This window comes from Anabrus simplex, chromosome 1 (genome assembly GCF_040414725.1).
Source record: "Anabrus simplex isolate iqAnaSimp1 chromosome 1, ASM4041472v1, whole genome shotgun sequence".
In the NCBI taxonomy this organism is placed as follows: domain Eukaryota; kingdom Metazoa; phylum Arthropoda; class Insecta; order Orthoptera; family Tettigoniidae; genus Anabrus; species Anabrus simplex.
Genome location: NC_090265.1, coordinates 717,503,709 through 717,525,746, shown reverse-complemented (window position 1 = coordinate 717,525,746; position 22,038 = coordinate 717,503,709). Strand labels below are relative to the sequence as shown.

At 38.5% G+C, this 22,038-nt stretch overlaps 1 protein-coding gene across 6 annotated transcripts in view; it reads right to left on the bottom strand.

Annotated features, from left to right (window-relative positions):
* The window catches only part of olf186-M (Ki-ras-induced actin-interacting protein-IP3R-interacting domain olf186-M), a 389,935-nt gene that overhangs the window by 75,269 nt on the left and 292,628 nt on the right, over positions 1–22,038 (bottom strand). For 5 of the 6 annotated variants that reach the window (XM_067136047.2, XM_067136049.2, XM_067136048.2 and 2 more), the window contains exons 3-6: positions 8,837–8,910; positions 8,714–8,759; positions 8,429–8,642; positions 1,177–1,270 (exon numbers count right to left, since the gene is read on the bottom strand). In XM_067136047.2, coding sequence (XP_066992148.2) covers positions 1,177–1,270; positions 8,429–8,642; positions 8,714–8,759; positions 8,837–8,910 — 428 coding nt within the window. The remainder of the gene's footprint in view (positions 1–1,176; positions 1,271–8,428; positions 8,643–8,713; positions 8,760–8,836; positions 8,911–22,038) is intronic. The other variant, XM_067136046.2, reaches the window with a different exon arrangement.

Here is a 22,038-nt window from a genome sequence, read left to right as displayed (position 1 = left end):
CAAAGCACGCCTGTGCCCCGCAGGCCGCACTCGGCAGCGGGGGGCTATGATGTTTGGTTTCGGGTCTCCAGCCAACCAGCTCCCTGGCAACATCTAAGTAACCACTCATTTTCACAGACACCAACATACAATAGATTTTGACGTAGTGAAAGGAAGCAAACAATGTGGCTTCAAGTTCCCGCACCCAATCTCCCATGAAAGGCCAGTGTCCGATCGGGTCGACAGTTTTATTTTAAGTGCTTGTAATGACTAAAAGTAAATGTGCCGACCCACGGCACTTGTGAGCCCCTGTATATTAACATTTTCACCTTGTTTGTGAATTATTACCAGTACACATGTAAGAGAAACCATGTTTCATTAAAAATGGCACTTAAGTGGGGGAGGGGGGTTGTCAAATGTAGTGTGGCAGCTAACGTGTTAATGGTTATGTCACTGACCCTCCTCAGAGTCATTACTGACTATTATCTCCAAAAACAGGCAGAAAACAACAGAGAATGCAGCGAGACACACAGCAGACAGAGCAACAAATGAATCAGAAGCCAGTAGACAACACAGTCCATAATAAGATACGATTTGCAGACATTGATTGCTGTATAAACTGGAATTAGAGAAATATCAATAATTTAAAGTGATGGGACATTGTCCGCCTCATTATTGCATAAACAGGTTTTCTGTAGGTCACAGTAACAATGTGGCATTTCTATCTCCATTGGGAGTGTTCACCTAGCCTGACAACAGCATCGATGATCTTTATATACGGTATGCACTTCTGACTGTGCATCTAAATCTGCTATCCAGAACAGGGAATAAACAGAAAAGTACAAAAAATGTAAGGCTTTTATGTTTTGTGCTTATAATGGTGTGAAGGTTCACTGGCACGTCGTTGATGATCTGACTGCACTGCGAGATGGCGCCTGGCGCTCGGCGTCCGTCCCGGGACAGACAGTAGCTTGCGGCGTGTTGCGGATGGGGGTGTGGGAACAAAGCGAGTTGGGATGTTCACCACGCTGTCCCCCGCAACTGGAGAGATTGGGGGAAACATTCTTATAGGAGAGGAGGCAGAAGAGATGAGCACCATGCTGGAGTGCTCCGAGCCTGTAAGATAACCACCACCAGGGGCTCACAACACAATCCTCAGTCGAAAGAGATCAACACAGGAACAGGGCTCCAACTTACCAGTCAGGCCATGGTAGCCAGAGAAGCCCGTCTCGAAAGTCTCGATCAGATCCTGCTGATAGCGTAAGAAGTCCTCGATGGCCACACCTTTCACCTGTAACAACCAACATTACAAATGGCATGATCTGTGGTGGAGAAGAAGATAGCTACTCATACCTTCACTTATTACCAAAGAAGAATATTTTGTTCTCCTTTGCCACATGCAAGAAGTAAAGTGAATGAATTTTCTACGATTTGTAAGAGAAACCAAGGTCATATCAAGAGGAGAAAGACAAGGGAAAGGCATTGTGAAAAATGATGGTCAAAGCCTTGAAATTGTTGACAGTTTCAAATACCTAATGAGTGAATTAATGCAGAATACAAGATTCGCCATGGAGATTAGCTAGAGGGTGCATCAGGGCAATGCATTCTACCAGAGTTTAAGAAACCTTGTCTGAAATAAGGAAGTACCAAGGAAGTGTAAAGAGATAATATGAGGCGGTCCGTTCCAAAACTCGTCTTATCCATTTAAAAAAAAAAAAAAAAGAGTTAGAGGTAGCATTGCCTTCTTGATGATGTTTGTGATAGTTCTATCACAAAATTAAGCACCAAAATTTGCCTTTTCCCATAGAAATCTGTCACCAAACTTAGGCTATTGTTCCATAACTCGCCTTATCCACGGCGCTTGTCGTTCCAAAACTCACCATATATAATCAACCAATAGGAATGGATAATTTCAGCACGTGACTCACGCTACAATTTACCCGCGTTTTATGCCAGTCTTTCCACTCTTTGAATTGTTCTTGAACTGTGTTAGTCTTTCATGCAGTTTTGTGCAGTGAATAGAGTGTATTAAGATGACAGAAAATATTGCTCTTGTTGTGGAAGGTATATAAAATTTGCTAATACAGAACAGTTTCACATTCAGGGCTGCCAAAGATATTCTTGAATGTATTGCATGTCAGCAAAGATCGGGTTCAGAGGATTGCCAGAAATCACTTCACGACAGGGAAACTTCCAACAGCAAAGAGGGGAGGAGCTAGGATCAAACCAGAGTACACTGAAAAGAGGCACTCTGTGCAACGTTTCATTGAAGGTTTGCAGTGTTGTGAAAGTCACTCTTGCCGCGGAAAGTCACTGGTCAGACAGTATCTACCCGGAAATTTAAGCATCGCTAAGCTTTACAAAATGTATAACAAGAAATCACCTGAAGAACTCAGGGTGAAGCGGTGGTTCTTCCGTGAAATTTTTATGCGTTGCTAAAACATAGGATTCGGAAAACCAGTTACTGACGCTTGCTCAAAGTGAATAGAGCTCAAGGAGAAAATTAAACTTAAAAGTTTGAACCACCGCCGTCTCAATCTCTATATACTGCCTGCTCTGTGCCGCGAGAATTGTGTTTACAGCGACACTGCAGATGGCAGCACTTAACGCACCCAGAACACGTGCTGGTTAAATTAGAGTTAGTCCGTAACACCAATATAAAATGAAAAATAATCCTTAACATGTTACTAATTGAGAAGATAATGCACATACAGAAACTAACATTTCACATTTGAGCTTGGCTTAAGATATAGAAACGTAAAATATAAAACTCTTACCAGTTGCATTAGACATATTAGGATCATACCACTGCTGCATGGTACATACAAATTTCGGAATTTTTTCGACACGAGAAACGGAGCACCTTTTCAGTCCTCTTCTTACTGTTATTTTCCAGCATTGGACGCAAAATAATTTCTATCACTATTTCGCTGACAGGATACATTTTATAGCACATAATGCAGTGTGTGCGTTCGTTTAAATCTCACTGAACTAAATAGAGCTTCTATTGCGTCTCCAGAAAATCATCTAGGGAGACCATAAAATAACTGGTTTCGTAACAGATAAGACCCATTCCACTATAGATTTCATAGTTAGCGAGACAGCATCTTCCGTCTCATTAGTCAGACACTTCAGTTTTTTACGTTTTGATTCCAACCGAATTATTTCAACGTACTCGATGAAATCATCATTCAACCAATGTGAGTATTTTATCTGCTGGTGAATAGAAACGCGCACAATCTGGATTGTTTTGCCGAAAAACATTACAGTAATCATTGCTGAACTAAATGGATAGATTGAAGACTTCTAAGCCTTTCACGAGGAAGTAGGCAGAAGCACTAGAGAACTTATTTGAAAGACCGATTACAAGGAAACACATAAATTTATTCGCGAGAGCAGGAGATTTTTACAATATCTGTGCCACATACACCTTCAGCATTGACCACGCAAACGAACTTGTCACTGGTTCGATCGTAGAGGAGCTGTACCTAATCAGCCATTTAATCAGCGATCACTGTTACACTCCTCTCTGTCGGTCTGAGAGTTTTACATTCAGCTCTCCTTCACTCATAGGCAAATCCCGACAAAAACTATCAACATTTTCCATTTAGGCTAGCTGTCCAGAGTACTTTGTGACGGAGATGACACTAGACCAGGAGTCCTGCCATATTAATGAACCAGCACATATAAATAAGAGAGCCTTAAATAACGCATGCGTTAAAATATGAAAAAAGCCAACTTAGGGAATCCTACTAAAAATTGTTACTAAGGATTATCAACTAATGTAAAATAAATTTTTAACCATTTGGGATACTATTCCCGGTCTAGAAAGCCAAGAATAACGGCCGAGAGGATTCGTTGTGCCGACCACAAGACATCTCGTAGTATGCAGGCCTCCGGGCTGAGCAGCGGTCGCTTGGTAGGCCAAGGCCCTTCAAGGGCTGTGGTGCCATGGGGTTTGGGTTTGGGATACTATTCCCCACGCCACATAGTTTCGCGTGATTTGTTCTGACTGCCCAGATTTTGTCGTGCGAAAATTATGGATTTGATTTATAAAACGGTCGTTTTTCCTTTATAGTTTTCTGCTTCCTTTACTTTATTCAGACGATCAATTTCTGGGTTGTCTTTGAATAGTCTCTGTAGTCTTTTAACTTCATTATGGTTAGTCATCAGCTGTTATCGCAGTCTCAGAATTCTTGATCGGAGCCTCTAATGTCTGATTTTCTGATCACTGCTGTCATTCTTACTCGTTGGAATATTGACTTGGATTGATACATCGTAGTTCAAATGAATTTCGTACTCGTCATCCAATATATTTCCTGCGGCTGAAGAGCTTGTTTCATCACAGATTTCTTCCGAAGAAATACTGTCGCAGTCTGGTCTTTCGTGGAGCTATTTTCCTGGTTTGAAGGTAATGGGGATAATTCGAAGATCGACTAGGCTCACTCTCTGGCTTCAGTATATTTTTCTTTTAGTTTTATCTTTTATCTTCATCTCTAAAATTCAGGCTACAAACACGAGAATAATCGGATGGATTCCATTGACTACCCTTGGTTGATCCTTGCCTTGATATAGCGTTAAGCTAATTTTCCCAAAGTTCTTTACTTGGGGGGATAACAGGAATCCTCACACCTGAAGAATTTGGATTTCCTGCTTTGATATACAGATAGGAACACAATAACATTTCACAACCAGAGACACACACATACATGCTCGATGCAAACGCACTGGAACACAACAACGTGGGTACGGAGATTAGTTGGGTGCGTTAGCTGGCGCCCCTAGCGGAGGCTCGTGACACTAAGAGCTTACGCTGAGAAGCATGTTAACCGCACAGCATAGAGCAGGCAGTATATAGGATTGAGACGGCAGTGGTTTGAACGCATCACTGAAGAATGATTTAATCTTGGAACTTGAGAGTACACAAACTAAGGGCTGCAGCTTTTTTCAAAATGCTCCAAGAAGAAAAGGACAGCATGGCAATATTTCCATTTGACTGCCAAAAGAATCTTGTGAATCGAAAAGTTTCAGATCAAATTGCCTATTACAGTCGCCAATTGTACACCTATAATTTTACCATTGTGAGGGGTACCTCACATGCCAAGTTGACAAAGGAGAATGTTTTTACATACACATGGATGGAGCATGAATTCAACAAGGGGTCTAATGAAACGTCATCTGCAGTTTACCATCGATTATCACAAACTGATTTGTCAAACTTCACTACTATACAAATTCGTGCGGATGGCTGCGGAGGACAGAACCGCAATTCTACAATGATTGCAATGTGCTCATATTTCTTGACACACACACAGCTCCGCCTAATATAGAAAGTGTTGAATTGGTCTTTCCTATGACAGGCCACTCATTTCTGCCCTCTGACAGGGTATTTGCTCAAGTAGAGAGAAAGAGAGAGAGAGAGAGAGAGAGATACGGAAATGCCCTATAATCTGTAATCCAGCAGAATATGAAGACATCTTTAGCAAACATGCTGAAGTCTTCAAGTTTGGCAGAGACTGCTTGGTGAACAATTGGAAAATGGTTTCTGAAAACATGATGAAAATGCCTGCATCTTGGCACTTTGAATTTTCTTCAGTGAAACGATTTATTAGCAGAGACTCACTGGGAAATGTCACCCTTATGGGGAGAACCTCATTACGACTCAGACATCAGTTTAGGAAAATCCGTAATGAAAAAGGGAAAACGCCTGCGAGATATGCTAATGCCATCTGAATTATTGCCAGGAGTAAACTTGAATCCCGCCAAAGTAAAGGACGTAAAAAGTTTGCTTGAAGAGCATTTTGGAATGGATTGGGATAGGAATGAGATGCTTTCTTTTTATAAGAATCTGTTCACCTCAATTTCTGTAGATGAAAACAATCTTGCTGAAGAAACAGAAGTTCTTTGTGATGGAACTCAAGAGGAGGGAACAGATTTGAGAGTTTGATTAACAACAAAGTTATGTTTTATTGTTCAAGTTACTTCTATGTGAGTGCAGTGTAGCCTATAAAGGGAAGAATTCTCTCCAAATACTATGGATAGGATGTAAATATGATAAAATCACACTGCTGTGTTTAATTTATTTGTGAATATCATTATACTGATAGCAAAAAGGTGCATGAGTGTACTGGTGAGTTTTATTACAACCTTATATTCTCAATCTTTTCATTTTTCTTGTTTTAAAATAAGTTGTGTGAGGTAATATATTTTGATTTTTTTTGGGTGCTCCAAAACTCATCTTATCCAAAATACAAATGTAATTTATTGACGTTCTACTAATTATATTTATAATTCTTCAGTAAGACGACCCTATGACATTGGACTTGAACGCGTCGTAATACATTTAAACAAGTGAGACTTATATTACGAAAATTCCAGGTTTTTCGCTTTTCCTGAAAAATCACTTATGATGGATAAGACGAGTTTTGGAATGGACTGCCTCATATATACAACGTATTATGCACCCATATTGACCTGGACAGTGACAAGTAGGAAGCAGAGTAGAATTCAAGCCAGTGATTTTTTTTTTTTTTCTTTACAAGTTGCTTTACATCACATCGATACAGATAGGTCTTGTGGCGACGATGGGACAGGAAAAGGCTAGGAGTGGGAAGGGAGCGGCCGTAGCCTAATTAAGGTACAGCCCCAGCATTTGCCTAGTGTGAAAATGGGAAACCATGGAAAACCATCTTCAGGGCTGCTGACAGTGGGGTTCGAAACCACTATCTCCCAAATACTGGATACTGCAAGAGACTATTCTCATTTTAGATCCCGTATTGAAAATCAATTGAAAGGAGAATAATAGTACATTGTTTTTCACCTATTCAATACTTAACTAGCATACAAAATTTGGACTTCATCCTTATTTTATTGCCAAATTATTAAAAATGGGTACATGTTTCACTCTTTTCTATAGCATCTTCAGCCATATTGTCATCACAAGGTTAATTAGGAACATTGAACTTTAATTTGTATACATGATTTGGCATTAGCAAACTTAAATAATACAATTTTTGAGAAACCTTATTAAACATAATTATCTATATATGATGTCGTATGGCTGTGATATAGGAATATAACAATTATTAACATTGAAATTAACACTATTAGAATATTCACGTATGTGACATCAATTATTTGGTCTAAGTGTGACTATTTTTCACAATCTATTAAAACTACTAATTTTCTTAAAAGTTTGTTGTTTGAACTTAAAATGTTTTATTAATTTTTTTTTAAGTTTTAAGTTTAATCACAGCCATACGACGTAATATATAAGATAATTACATTTAATAAGGTTTCTCGAAAATTGTATTATTTAAGTTTGCTAATGACAAATCATGTATACAAATTCAAGTTCAATGTTCCTAATTAACCTTGTGATGACAATACGGCTGAAGATGCTCTAAAAAAGAGTGAAACATGTACCACGTTTTTAATAATTTGGCAATAAAATAAGGATGAAATCCAAATTTTGTATGCTAGTTAAGTATTGAATAGGTGAAAAACAATGTATTATTATTCTCCTTTCTACTGGATACTGGCCGCACTTAAGTGACTGCAGCTATCGAGCTTGGTAATACAGTGAAATTAAATCCCTAAGAACTATGATAGGGAAGACAAGGAAAGATAGATTAAGAAATGAAGATCATTTTGACTTGTAAAAAGGATGGAGGAGGAAGGAATACCAGAAGAGATCATGGAGATTAAGTCAAGAGAAAGAAAAAAAGAAGGAGACCTAGAGCAAGGTGAATTGATTCAGTAAAGAGGAGTGCAAGAAGAAGAAACCTAGACTGGAACAAAATTATGGAAGAGGAATGGTGGAAGGAGAGTGAAAGAGTGGAGAAGTGCCGTAAATCCCCCGACCTGGCAGGAGCTGGATAAGGTGAAAGGAGTATGATGATGATGATGATGATGATCTAGGTCATTGGCCCAAAGGAGGAGGATGATTGTAAGAGAAACCTGTCCAACCATGACGACTGATCTAATGATGGTTTGAATTTGGAAAACACTTGACAGTTGCTCTATTGATTAAATGATAGCCTTGCTCAGCATCAGATGTCCACAAGTAGCATACGGTAATCAGCCCAATAAACATGAAACATGTGGCTTGGAGCAGAGATGGCAACAGCACACAGGAAGCCATTTGGTGATGAACAAGAGTATCACTTAATCAATAGAGCAAGGTCAAGTGACATTGTTCGAGCAGTTGTAGTCGGACGATTTTCTCTTCTGAGGACGCGGAACAAAGTCTTTGCAAAACGTAAAGAATTCCTGTAGTTCACTTCTTTCACACAAACAAAAAACAAAAAGATCATGTCTATCACTATGGGTCATTGTAGCATCAATGTAAATATAAGAAGAATCTTATTGATGTTAATTTCTAATCAGTCTCTACCTTATGCATAAATTTAGATTTTCTGGGATAGGCCATAAATGAATAACGAGGTACCTTGGAGGGTTGAAGGAAGCGCCGCGGGATGCGCGAAACCTCGCTGTCCAAGGTCGACCCGTGCCCACCAAACCCCAGGCTCATGAGCACCTCTTCGGGATCAGGCTTGCGAGACTCTAGGTACGACTCGACGCTGGACCCGTGGCTGTTGTCCGACTGCACGGAAGGTTCACGTGCCAAACTCTTGGCTTTCGTCTCGGACACAGCCTGTGGCCTGCAACACCAAACTGATGTCAAGTCATGCTAAATATATACCATACCTTTACCCATGAGAGCAGTACGTACCTGATGATGGTGACCATAGGGCAGGCAACATCGTAGAGAAGTCCAGCTGAAACAAGGCAAGCAGTGTCAATCACAGGAGGAAAGCAAGCAAACAGTACAACAGGAAGTGAAGCAGATACTCACCTTCGGCCCCCAGTCCCAAGTCCAGCACGTCTTCTGCATCCTCCACAGGTGGCTCTTCAGAGTCGTCTTCACTCCTGAAACAGCCACAATATCTTACAGTCTCCACAGGAAACACTTCAGTCTATCAGCAATAATACTTATAGTACACCTACTCAATAATTATTACAATCTTTTACTGTTGGCTAAATGCCGTACATGTTTTAAGAACCTAAGTGTTCTCTTCTTCACCGGCTGTATAATCTACCAAGCATTACCAAGACTTTTTAACATCGTTATGAGAGACTTGGTCTCTTTTACTAAAACTGATGCCTGCTAGGCCATCAGATGATACAGATATTGATTTCTTAGGGAACCTGAAATATTTGTCCTGAATGAGCAAATTCATTGCACACTGGCACAGCCTGTAGCTCCAAGTAGCCTGTGCAGTGGCCTCCTCTACATGCACCTTGGTAGGTGTGCTAATTACCAACTGATGTCCAAATTGGCACACTGCGGCGAAATACTGGCAACCAAGAATAACGGACCATTTATATTGGAATTTAGTCAACTTTGAGCTTTCTGACTACTGTTCATCCCTGCGTTGTTAACAAAGTGGCAGTTAATAATGAATACATATTTATGTACTGTGAATTGTTGAATTCAAAACCACCAGTATTAGAACTATATTTTGTTTGTTACAGCCCACCAAGCAAAATTTCTGCCTGCTCTCTGACTGGTAGTACCGCACAAGCAAGCAGCCATGAGCACAATGTTAAAAATCCCTATTTTCCTTCAGGCAAACCTATGTAAAAAAAAATTAATTGACAAAATCTCTTTTTGACTCAGACTGAAATTTCCTTCTTTGCTTTTCTTATTCTTTTTGTTCTTCTTCAATCCTTCAATATTAAATTCTATCTGTGTTAATAATATGTTAATGTCAACAATGTATAAAAACACATATACAAATACAAATCAAATGTTTGCGAATTCACGTGTTGTAAAACAATAATGACGAAGAAGAGGCAATAAAAACTCAGCTTCAGACTACTTACTCAAATATCACAATGTATATAATTCAATAACAAGTGTATGTAAATATGCAGATTTTAATAAACGTGAAATAGCCGAAGAAAAGGAAAAGGACATTATCAGAAGAAAACCAAATACAGGGCAGTTCAAAATTATGGACCGGATTTCATAAATTTATTCTGTGAAATCTAAATAACATATCGTAATGCGAGATATGTGCTAAGAACGATAAACTCACAAAGTTTTTTTCAGTCATATCACAAGTGTTCTATGTGAGCACCTCGCGTAACACGACATACATCAAGCCGATAGTCTATCTCCTGCCAAACCTTGTGTAGTGTGTCGCAGATAATCTCTGCGATGGCTGCTGTGATGCGGGCACAAAGGTCGTCCAATGTTAGTGGAGGAGGTGGTACGTAAACATGATCCTTTACGAAACCCGACAAGAAGAAATCACACGGGGTTAAGTTGGGGGAACGCTATGGGCAATGAATGAGAGTTCAATCCTCCTGAGATGCACGACCTATCCAGCGTTGTGCCAATGTCTCGTTGAGATGGCTCTGAACGTTGCAATGGTTGTGCAGAATGCGCCAAACAGTTGCCTGTGGAAGTTCAAGTTGCCTCACTGTCCGGTAGGTGGACTTCTGCGGACTCCACACAAAACTGGTGCGAACACGTTCCACTGTCTCTTCCCCAGTCGAAGGACAGCCAGTCGACTTTCGCTTACAGATGCAGCCCGTATCTCTGAATTTTGCATACCACGCACGAATGGCTTTTGCAGTAGGTGGGTCTCTTCCATACCTGGTACAGAAATGCCGCTGAACACTAATCACAGACTTGTTTACATGGTAATCAAGCACACAGAACAACTTCTGCTCTCCAGCCACAGCCATTTTCTTTACTCGCTTCCTGCACGCTCATAATGGCTGAAAATGAAACCATGTGGGATGAAATCTAAACTCAACTAAACTTTGAGAGTTTGCCTTTCTTTGCGCATATCTCATAGTATGATATGTTCATTAGATTTCATAGAATAAATTTATGAAATTGGGTCCATCATTTTGAATTGCCCTGTACATACAAACCTAAACTCGACAAGAAGTCAATAGGGCCTACGTATGTACAAACATACAATAAATCAAAACCAACAAAACAACAGTACTCCCCTTACAATGGCCCAAACGGGTAGGAATAGAAATAACATGGTTCAGTTCAGCCTTGAATGAGCAGACCATAAATGATGACAGTGAACAAACCTATGAGCTTTTGCTTTTTTTTTTTTTTTTTTTTTTTTGCTTTACATCGCATCGACACAGATGGGTCTTATGGCGACGATGGGCAGGAATGGGCTAGGACTGGGAAAGAAGCTCTGGGGTACTGACAGTGGGGTTCGAACCCATCCCGAATACTGGATACTGACTCCTGATAGTGACTCCTATGAGCTTTTAGTGGCAGAAATGTCCATAAATGTTGATCTGTTGAGTTATACCTCAGTATACAAACAATAATTAAGGGATTCTCATCACTTAGCAGTTATGTTGCAATTGCATGCATGACACGTTCAGATAAGATACAGATATGTCTAGATAGTCGCATGTTTCGTGACACTCGTGTTAACTCACAGCATTCTTTTACCTGTACTATCGGAGAGCTTATAAAATTCTGATTTCGAAAATTTGAGTGTTTCTTGGAACCCCAGGAGTCTGTGGACCACCAAGTGGCAAACACTGTTATATGCTATAGGGAAACTGAAGTGTCATCAGTTTTAGTCATAGTTAAAACTAAATGCAATAGAAAGTATATTATAAAACTGATAATAGGCAGTACCATATGGTTAATAAGAGAGCCATGAGCAAGTTTTCAAACATTATGAAAAATAATTATGATCGGTGGAAAATGTTGAATAAAGTGTCAACTGTCTAGGGATGAGTTTAAAGCAAGTATATAATACCAATATAAATAGTCCGTTATTGGACATTATAAATTTTCTGGCTAACTCATTCCTGGTTGCAAGCATTTTGCCCCAGTATGCCAAATTAGGCTCATCAGTTAGTAAATAGCACACCTACCAAGGCACATGGCTAGTACATACAGGCCACTGCGTATGCTACTTGGAGCCACTGGCAGTACCAATGCACTGAGAGACCTTGTTTCATTTTCAAAAATTGACGCCAGCCTGGCCAACAGATGATATAAACATTGATTCCCATAGGGAACCTGAAATACTTGTCCGGAATGAGTACATTTATAATACCAATATAAATGGTCCGTTATTGGACATTATAAATTTTCCGGCCAACTCATTCCTGGTTGCCAGCGTTCCACGCTAGTGTGCTATGTTGAGCTCATTAGTTGGTAAATAGCACACCTACCAAGATGCATGGCTAGTGCATACCATGGACAAAGTCTGTCATAGTGCACTGGCACTGCCGGTGGCTCCAAGTAGCCTAAGCAGTGGACTCCACGGTATGCACTAGCCATGCATCTTGGTAGGTGTGCTATTTACCAACTAATGAGCTCAACTTACCACACTGGGACAAAACGCTGGCAACCAGGAATGAGTTAGCTGGAAAATGTATAATGTCCAATAACGTACCAACTATAATGGTATTATAAATTTACTCATTCGGGACAGGTATTTCAGGTTCACTATGGGAAACAACGTTTATATCGTTTAAAGCAATTGCTGGGGAGTTTGAAAACAGGTATGTACCTTTAAAGATGGTATGGAATGAAGAAGATTTGCAATTTTACAACAAAGGAATAAAGAGATTAAGGAGGTGGAGGGTGGAAAGTAATAGAGATAAGAATTGTTTTGCAAGCATGGAAAAACTGAAGGAATTTACTAAGAAATTTAATTTACCAAAGACGTCAGCCAATGGTAACATGACGGCAAGGATTATTGGCAGTCATGTGAGTTTTACAGAAAAATGGAAAGGTATGTATAGGTACTTTAAGAAAGATAGACACAAATGTTCATAAACAAGAAACATGAATCTTGGGGCATCATATCAAAGTTAAATTTTCAGGTCCTGGGTGGTGCTAAGAAAGCAACAACTCTGGATGCTGGAGCTATCTTTTGAACAATCTCCCAGCAATAATGACAACATCGCAAGGAAAGAGCTCTTCTCAGAGCTATCCTACAAGCAGCATGTAAAGATAGTTGGACATAAGAATCATGTCTAAGTAAAAGAAGTGACTAACACTAGCTAAGTACTGAATAAATTTACCTATATTAACAAAGATACAGCATTTACAAAAAGATAAAACTCTTTAGGCCTTTTCAATTGTGAAATTACCAGCGTTTCACCCCAGTGTAGCAGCGGACTCATCAGCTGGACTGAATATATGTTTTTCACAAAGTCACCCCTGATTAAGGTTCTATTAATGCCATCTAGTGACTGTAGAAAGAACTATGTCAAGTTTTAAAAAAACTGATTTTATTAACGTAGGCACTTCTCACACAATTCACCTCCCTGAAGTCTGTTCGTCAACCGAGACGGGTGTCTCACATTTAATAAGTGACAGAATTTTGTTCTATAACCAGAGGAGAGTGCTTGCACAAAGTAGTAAGTTACCCACACTCAGAGCCTTACCTGATGCACAGCCCACTACCCATGATCAACTGCTCCCCGGTGTACGTTACGGACAACCTCCACCAGCCAAGCACGACCACAGGGGTTGCTAACTTAACACAGCTAACACTCCAGCACAACACTGCAAGTGCACTAATGCATCCACAACTGAGGAGAACCATAATTTAGATATAGATCCTCAGTCAATTTAGGTCAAACGTTGCAAGTGTTTGGAACAACTTATGAATTTCATTTTTTATCCTGTATTCGCTTTAACTCAACTAAGGTCAAAGGCTTGTCGCCACCTTCGAATACTTATTTTATTTTTATAGCTAGTTTTTATGCATATACAAACATGTGTCAGCTTAAATTCTAGCTAAACATTACAAGAACATGTTTCATTTCATTTTGAAGCATCTTCAGCTTAAAAACATATATAAAGTACAAATATTGGCACATATAAAATAATGAGGAACACCAAAGGTGATAATGAAGTTAAAATATTTAATCAATCACTACCGATCTGCATTTAGGGCAGTCACCCAGGTGCCAGATTCCCTATCATTCATTTTCCTAGCTTTTTCTTGAATGATTTAAAAGAAATTGGAAATTTATTGAACTTCTCCCTTGGTAAGTTATTCCAATCCCTATCAAAGAATATTTGCCCCAATTTGTCCTCTTGAATTCCAACTTTCATATTGTGATCTTTCCTATTTTTTAAAGACACACTCAAACTTATTCATCCACTACTGGCATTCCACGCCTTCTCTCCACTGACAGCTCGGAACATACCACTTATAATACCAATATAAATGGTCTGTTATTGGATATTAGTCGAGCAGCTCGTATTCTTTCTCCGAAGTCTTCCCAGCCCAAATTTTGCAACAATTTTGTAATGCTACTCTTTTGTCAGAAATCAACAAGAACAAATCGAGCTGCTTTTCTCTGGATTTTTTCCAGTTCTTGAATAAAGTAATCCTGGTGAGGGTCCCAGACACTGGAACCACACTCTACTTGGAGTCTTATCAGACACTTGTATTCCCTCTCCTTTAAATCCTTACTACAACCCCTAAACACCCTCATAACCATGTGCAGAGATCTGCACCCTTTATTTACAATCCCATTTATGTGATTACCCCAACGAAGATCTTTCCTTATATTAACACCTACGTACTTACAGTGATCCCCATAAGGAACTTTCACACCATTAACGTAGTAATTAAAAGTGACGGTGGCGGTGCCTCAACAGCATCTGTTTCACATATTAGTGGTGGCTGAATAAATATCCTCTGTGGCCAACAACTGTAGTTAAATCAGAGCTTGATCCACTTAAGATTGATAACCTTTGATAATCAGATATGGAAAAGTCTTTTACAAAAAGAATTCCACAGTCCATCCCCTTAAGGATTGAGAAGACTACATCAGATTTGGTGGGTAGTCGCCTAAAAGACAAGAACAAATTTGAACACTCAAAAATACATACATGTAACCAAACACACAAACATAGAATCAAACATAAGCATATTAACTACATGGCGACACACAATATAAATTCCTTTCTGAAAAGCGGAAAGATCATGAACTTAACAAATGAATTAAATACACAAAATATTCCTCTGGTAGGGCTCCAAGAAATGAGAAATTTAACAGAAGATCTCTTTGATACTCAAGGTTATGGTGTGAATAATGGGAAGCCAGGCCAAAGGGTCATGAAACACTGCCCCCAATTTGGTACAGGATTTATAGTAAATTTGAAAATACTAGATTACGTCATTGATTTTAAAGCCATCTCACCGAGAATTGCAATTCTAAATTTACAAATCACAAACAAACTTTACACCATCATAAATGTTCATGCCCCTACCAATGAAGAAAATTTCGTAACAAAAACTCTGCAAGAAGTTGATAATTTCTGGGATCTCCTTGATCAGTCAATGAATAAAATAAATACAAATAACAAAGAGATCCTTATAGCGGACTTTTAACGCTCAACTGGGTAAGGAAAAAAAGTATTGACATGTAGTAGGAAAGTGGGCTCCTCATAATATACTAACAAAAATGGCTAAAGACGCATAGAAATTTTCAGAACCCATGGAGTAATCTCCAGATCTACATATTTTAAAAGAAAACCACACAAACTTAAAACTTGGAAACATCCTGATTGGACAAAAGGGGAATGGCAGTTAGATCACGTATGTATGGACAAATTCTTTCACAAGGAAATCCACAATGTCAAAGTTCTAAGAGGAGCAGACACTGGTTCAGATCATTACATAATTAAAATCAACATTAAATTTACCCCATTAAGAAGAAAAAGACAAAATAGAGTTGGAGAGAAAAGGACATACGACCCTCATCAGTTAATCCAGAATGCCCAGTATCGGCAAAGAACAGGAACTATAAGACTAACAGACAATTCAGATGACCTAATAACAATTCTTAAACAGAATGCAGAAGATCTAGCTCCATTAAATCAAAGGAAAAGGCGTGTCTGGTAGACCTATGATTGTGATAGAATGCACGAAAAAAGATATCAAGCTTAGTTGAAATTTCTAGCCAACAAAACAGAAAAAATGCCATGAACCTCAAGAATGTCAGAAAAGAATTCACCCAAACTATTAGAAGAATTAAGAGAAGATATCAAAAAGATTTAATAAACTCTACTGACGAAAATTATTACAAAACCAATTCATTATAAAGCCTTTGGTAAACAATTGCAAAAATACAACTCCCCCATGTTATTGTTGAAAAATAAAGAAGGAAAAATAGTGCATAACAATAAGTAAAACGCAGAAATCATGGCGGAAGCATTTAACAAACTCTTGAACAGTGATGAACCTGAAAAGCTCTTATTAACTGATGCACATACCCCGATAAAAACTAAACCAGAAAATATACACCCACCTACAGCAAAAGGAGTTGAAACAGTGCTTAAGGAAATGAAGAACTACAAAGGATGTGGAGAAGACCAGGTTTCTGCAGAGATGTGGAAATACGCCAGCAGTGCAACTCAGACATCCCTCCATATGATATTACAAAAGCTATGGATGTCAGAAAAATTTTCAGAATAATGGACAGTACCTATAAGTAATCCAATTCATAAAAAAGGTGAAAGAAGTAATCCAGACAACTATAGAGGTATGTATTTCCATCCTTGACTGCACATATAAGATTTTCTCTAAGATACTATTTAATCGGATTAAAGAACAATTTGATCAAGAGTTAGGTGAATACCAGGGAAGCTTCAGACCTTGGAGAAGCTGCTCTTAACAAATAATCACTTTGAAGCTAGTCATGGAATATTACAGAAAATGAAACAAACCCCTTTCAATAAAGTTTATATATTTCAAGAAATCTTACAACTCCATCCACAGACAATCATTATTAAAAATGTTGACATTTTGGACATCACCCAAAGCTAATCAAACTGACTGAACTTACTCTAACTAATACAATTTCTAAAATTAAGTTCAGAGGAGAACTTTCTGAACCATTCTTGGTAACAACTTGTTTAAGACAGGGTGACGGATTGTCACCTCTTCTTTTTAACTCTGAACTATAGAGTACGTTATGAGGGAATGGTACTGGTACAAGAACAACTCGAAAAATATAAAAACTGGAACCCAGAAGGATAACATACATTTGAACTGTCTAGGATTTGCTGATGAAACAAAACAACAAATAAAATCTTTACAGGAAATAGCTCAAAATATTGGTTTGAAAATTTCATTTGAAAAAAACAGAAATTATGCTAACTCAACTTCCACTTGCAAAAAAATTTAAGCTGGGAGACGAAGAAATAAAAATTGTAGAAATATTTAGGAGAAATAATCACGTATAACCTGAATGAGAAATCAGCATGGCAAAATAGAATACATAAACTGGTTTCAGCACAGCATGTTACCAAGAATACATATAATAAAAAGTGTCTCTCAATAGCAATCAAATTGAAACACTACAAAACACCCAGCCACAAATTACATATGCATGTGAAACATTATTCAAAACAACAAACACACTTGCAATAGATAGAGTACTCAAGTCAGAAAGGAGAATAGTGATAACCTGTTTAAATAAAAATTATCAAGTAAATGGAGTCTGGAGACTAGCTTCCAATGAAACAGTTTGTAAAGAAATAGAACCTGTGGCTAGCACAATGAAAAAGAAATGAGTATCATTCTTAGAGCACGTAATGCTGTCACCAGAAAACAGAGTAAGTAAAAAAAATAGAAAAATTATGGAAGAGTAAGAATAATATTAGATGGATCACAGAACTTACAAAAGACATGAGAGAGTTATATATTGAAAAAGAAGATTTAAAATACAAAACAAATACACTCAAGATATTGACAGATAAACACACTAGACTACAGACAAAAATCAACAGAGAATAGGAAGAGTGATTCCAGAAACAGAAAGAAAATTACGTTCAGAAAGGATGAAGCAGTATTGGGCTGACAAAAAGGAGAAAAACCTCCATAAACCTGACTCAAGTAGTCCTATGTTGGCTAAAACATTAAAATGAATAAATAAATATGCCAATATTTGTACTTCATATATGTTTTTAAGCTGAAGATGTTCCAAAATGGAATGAAACATGTTCTTGTAATGTTTAGCTAGAATTTAAGTTGACACACGTTTGTATATGCATGAAAATTAGCTATAAAAATAAAATAAGTATTGGAAGGTGGAAAAAATCCTTTGACCTTATCTGAGTGTTTGGAATGCAGGAAGTTACGATTTTCAAGATTAAGAGAACACTTACCATAATCTACTTTTTAATAATGTTCATAAAAGATATGATTTCCTAAAATGTTTACTTTAAGCCAAGGTCTGGTTCACAGCATTTTCTACGATATCTGTATTATAAACGACTAGCTAAAGTACTCATTCTTTGTGCAGGTTTACGAGCATGGATTAAAGTGGCTAGTGACACAAAAAGAAATGTGAATTAAAACTCACTGGTGAATAACCGAATAAATAAACTATACAGCCCACAGCAGTTCTCAAACATGGATAAGCACTCTTAGCACTCTCAACAATACAGCTATACGGGGTGTCTGAGAAGTCCCCGCATCGCTACGTCAAAACATTATATTGTATAGTGGAGTACTTACATATAAAAACTATGTGCCCAGGGGATCTGTATGTGCACACAGAGTTCTATCCGTCTCCAAGTCCTCATTCACATCTTGTAGAGCATCTCAGAAGTTATGTTTTGAAAGGCTTCCTCCACACGTTGGCACAATTCTTCCATAGTCGTGTACTGTTGAGCCACATGAGGCTTGATTACCGGTACTCCTCACAATGAGTTGTCTGGCATGGTAAGGTTCAGACTTCGTGGTGGCCATTTAAATGGGTCTGAAGATGTTGGCGAGCCATGCTCAATCCACCGGCCTCAATATTGTTTATCAAGGAACTCATGCACCTGAATATCAAAATGTCCTGGAGTTCCATCCTGCTGTAACCACACGATCAATGATTCCCTTGTCTTGGAGCTGAGGTATTAACCAAGTTTGTAACATGTGCAAATAAGAATTTCCATTCATGTACCCTTTAAAATAATATGCTCCAAACAGGTCGCATGATGACATCTCAGCCCATACCATAACTTGAGGTGGGTTTCTTTCCAACTCTTGCACATAATAGGGATTTTCCTTAGAGCAGACAACCACATCCCTCCTCTGAGAACCGCGATATATCACACATTCATCAGATAATAACACTCTGGAGCGAGACACAACATTTGGAAATTGTGCCAACAAAGCACGGCAGGCTGCAAGTCGCTGCTCCATGTCATTGTCAGATAATTCATTCCCATGCATCGGTCTAAATCCTTTCATTTTCAAATCTCTTTTAATGTGTTCATGCATTGTTGACAGCGGTACTTGAAGTTCAGCTGCTCTTTAGCGAATGGACTTCATTGGAGACTGCTCAATTGATGGCGGCACGCGTTTCTTCCCTATGCAGCCTGTTTTTGGCACTGCCTGAAGCTAAAAGCATGTTTCTCCTAATCAAGCAGAGTAGCTTTACCAGGCAGGCGCTTGCCAAAGCAATCTCTAAACGCACTCATTATCTCTATAGATCTCAGAGAATTAGAGTAGGCAAAGCTTTATCTGACACTGCAATAATTAAGAGGGAAATTCCTGAAGACAGTATTATTGGACCTTTATGTTTTCTTATTATATAAATGATATGAGTAAAGAAGTGGAATCAGAGATGATTTGCAGATGATGTTATTCTGTAGAGAGTAATAAATAAGTTACAAGATTGTGAGCAACTAGCTAATGACCTTGATAGTGTTGCGAGATGGACAAAAGGGAATGGTGTGGTGATAAACGGGGTTAAAAGTCAGGCTGTGAGTTTCACAAATAGGAAAAGTCCTCTCACTTTTAATTACTGCCTCACTGCCTATAAAGAAAGTAACATTTATCGTCAACAATTGTTGGAAATGTGGGTTTGTTTTGATTTGTTGTTATCGTATGTAGTCAGTGTAATTTCATTAAATTAGACGATAGATTATTTGTAGAATATACGTGTGCGAGTGTATTTATATGAGCCAACGGACATTTAGGATATGTAATTATACACAGTAATGTGAGAATCTGTTTGTTTTGATCTTGTTGTGAACCAGGTTTAAGTCTAACTATGGCAACGCCTCTCATACAATTATTTTTAATTTTTCTATGGAATAAAACATTAAAGAGAGAAATGGATTAGGAATATGCATCGTGATTATTTTGAAGTCGATGACAAAACTTTAGTGTGCATACGTCATTCTGAGAATAAGTCTGAGGTTAGGGAAGACTTCTCCAATTCCAAACGGTGAACCTGTTCGTGTTCCTCAAAAAATATAATGTAGATAGAATATAATTGATACTGTGATATTCCGTCAGTGTCTATGTGCTTTTTAAAGTGTCGAATGATTTAGATGGAAGTGTATTTTACAATAATCTGTGCTTGCCTGCAGAAATTTTTGACTAGATCTTGGAGTATAACAAAACGTATAAGTGTGACAGATGGAGCAATCTATATATTGTTACACAGAAGAAATAATGACTTGGAGGGATTAGCTGGGTTTGTAAAGCAGGGTTTAACACCACCAACACCTTCCGATTCATGCTGTGGTTATCAGTTATCAAGCAGACTACACCGAACTGAAACTCGTCCATGTGGTTAAATATGGATTTTGCACACGTTCTTTAATAGGTAGAAACCTATTCTATCTTTAAGTGTCTGAATATTTCATTACTAAGGTTACCATTATTGTGTGAAGAGCTGCTATGCAATATGTCAATATTATGTTAGCATTATCAGGGCCGTCCATTGGGTTAACAATCATTTCGGGTGTACTTGGGCTGATTGGCTCAGGCGGTTAAGGCGCTGGCCTTCTGACCCCAAGTTGGCAAGTTCGATCCTGGCTCAGCCCGGTGGTATTTGAAGGTGCTCAAATACATCAGCCTCGTGTCGGTAGAGTTACTGGAACATAAAGGAACTACTGAAGGAATAAATTCCGACACTTCCGCGTCTCCAAAACCCGTAAGAAAGTAGTTAGTGGGACGAAAGGCGCATAACATTATTATTTCAGGTGTCTTCCCTTTCATTGGGTGCTTACTTCAAAAGTAAGGCAACAAATTATGTTTCATAGTTCTTATGAGAGGGAATAAATTGAGGAATTTTGCACCTTAATTTACTTTGAAACATTGAAAATGATGTTATAAATGTAATTATAACAGTTTTATTATGCATTTTCCTCTATTGAGCGAAGTGAAATTTAAGAGAAAACATTATTTGACAAAATGAAATTTCTACATAATCAACTTGTTGTTCTCTTTTCTAGTAGAATATATGTGATTCTAGTCGATTATATGTGGTGCCTACTTGTTGGCAAAGCGTTTTCATACGTTAAAAAAAGTGATTTTCCCTAGGATGTTAAATTTTTCATGTTAAATTACCACCATATTATGTGATATTTTTGCGTTAGCCAATTCGAGCAATACGGCTACTTCGGCCGCCATGGTTTTTTTTAATATTACAGCCTGAGGACTGGAGTCGGTCTTGGCTTCACACCTCTACTTATGCGAGAAATGAGTAGCCTACACATTAGCAAAGGCGACCACAGCCAAAAACACAACAAAGCTGAATTTTCTTTTTTTTTTTTTTTTTTTTTGCTAGGGGCTTTACGTCGCACCGACACAGATAGGTCTTATGGCGACGATGGGATGGGAAAGGCCTAGGAGTTGGAAGGAAGCGGCCGTGGCCTTAATTAAGGTACAGCCCCAGCATTTGCCTGGTGTGAAAATGGGAAACCACGGAAAACCATCTTCAGGGCTGCCGATAGTGGGATTCGAACCTACTATCTCCCGGATGCAAGCTCACAGCCGCGCGCCTCTACGCGCACGGCCAACTCGCCCGGTCTGAATTTTCTGGAAAGCCATTAGAGTCTATTAATTTGACCACTTTTGTGGTCTCTTTTGGTCTGTATTGACTTTTACCATTAATCTCATTGCACTGAAAATAAGGAGTTTAATAGGCGTCCGCCTTGTCAATACTATACTATTGAACTCCGTTAGAGAAATGACATTTCTTGTAAAACAAGGCTACATGGTGCACTTCGTT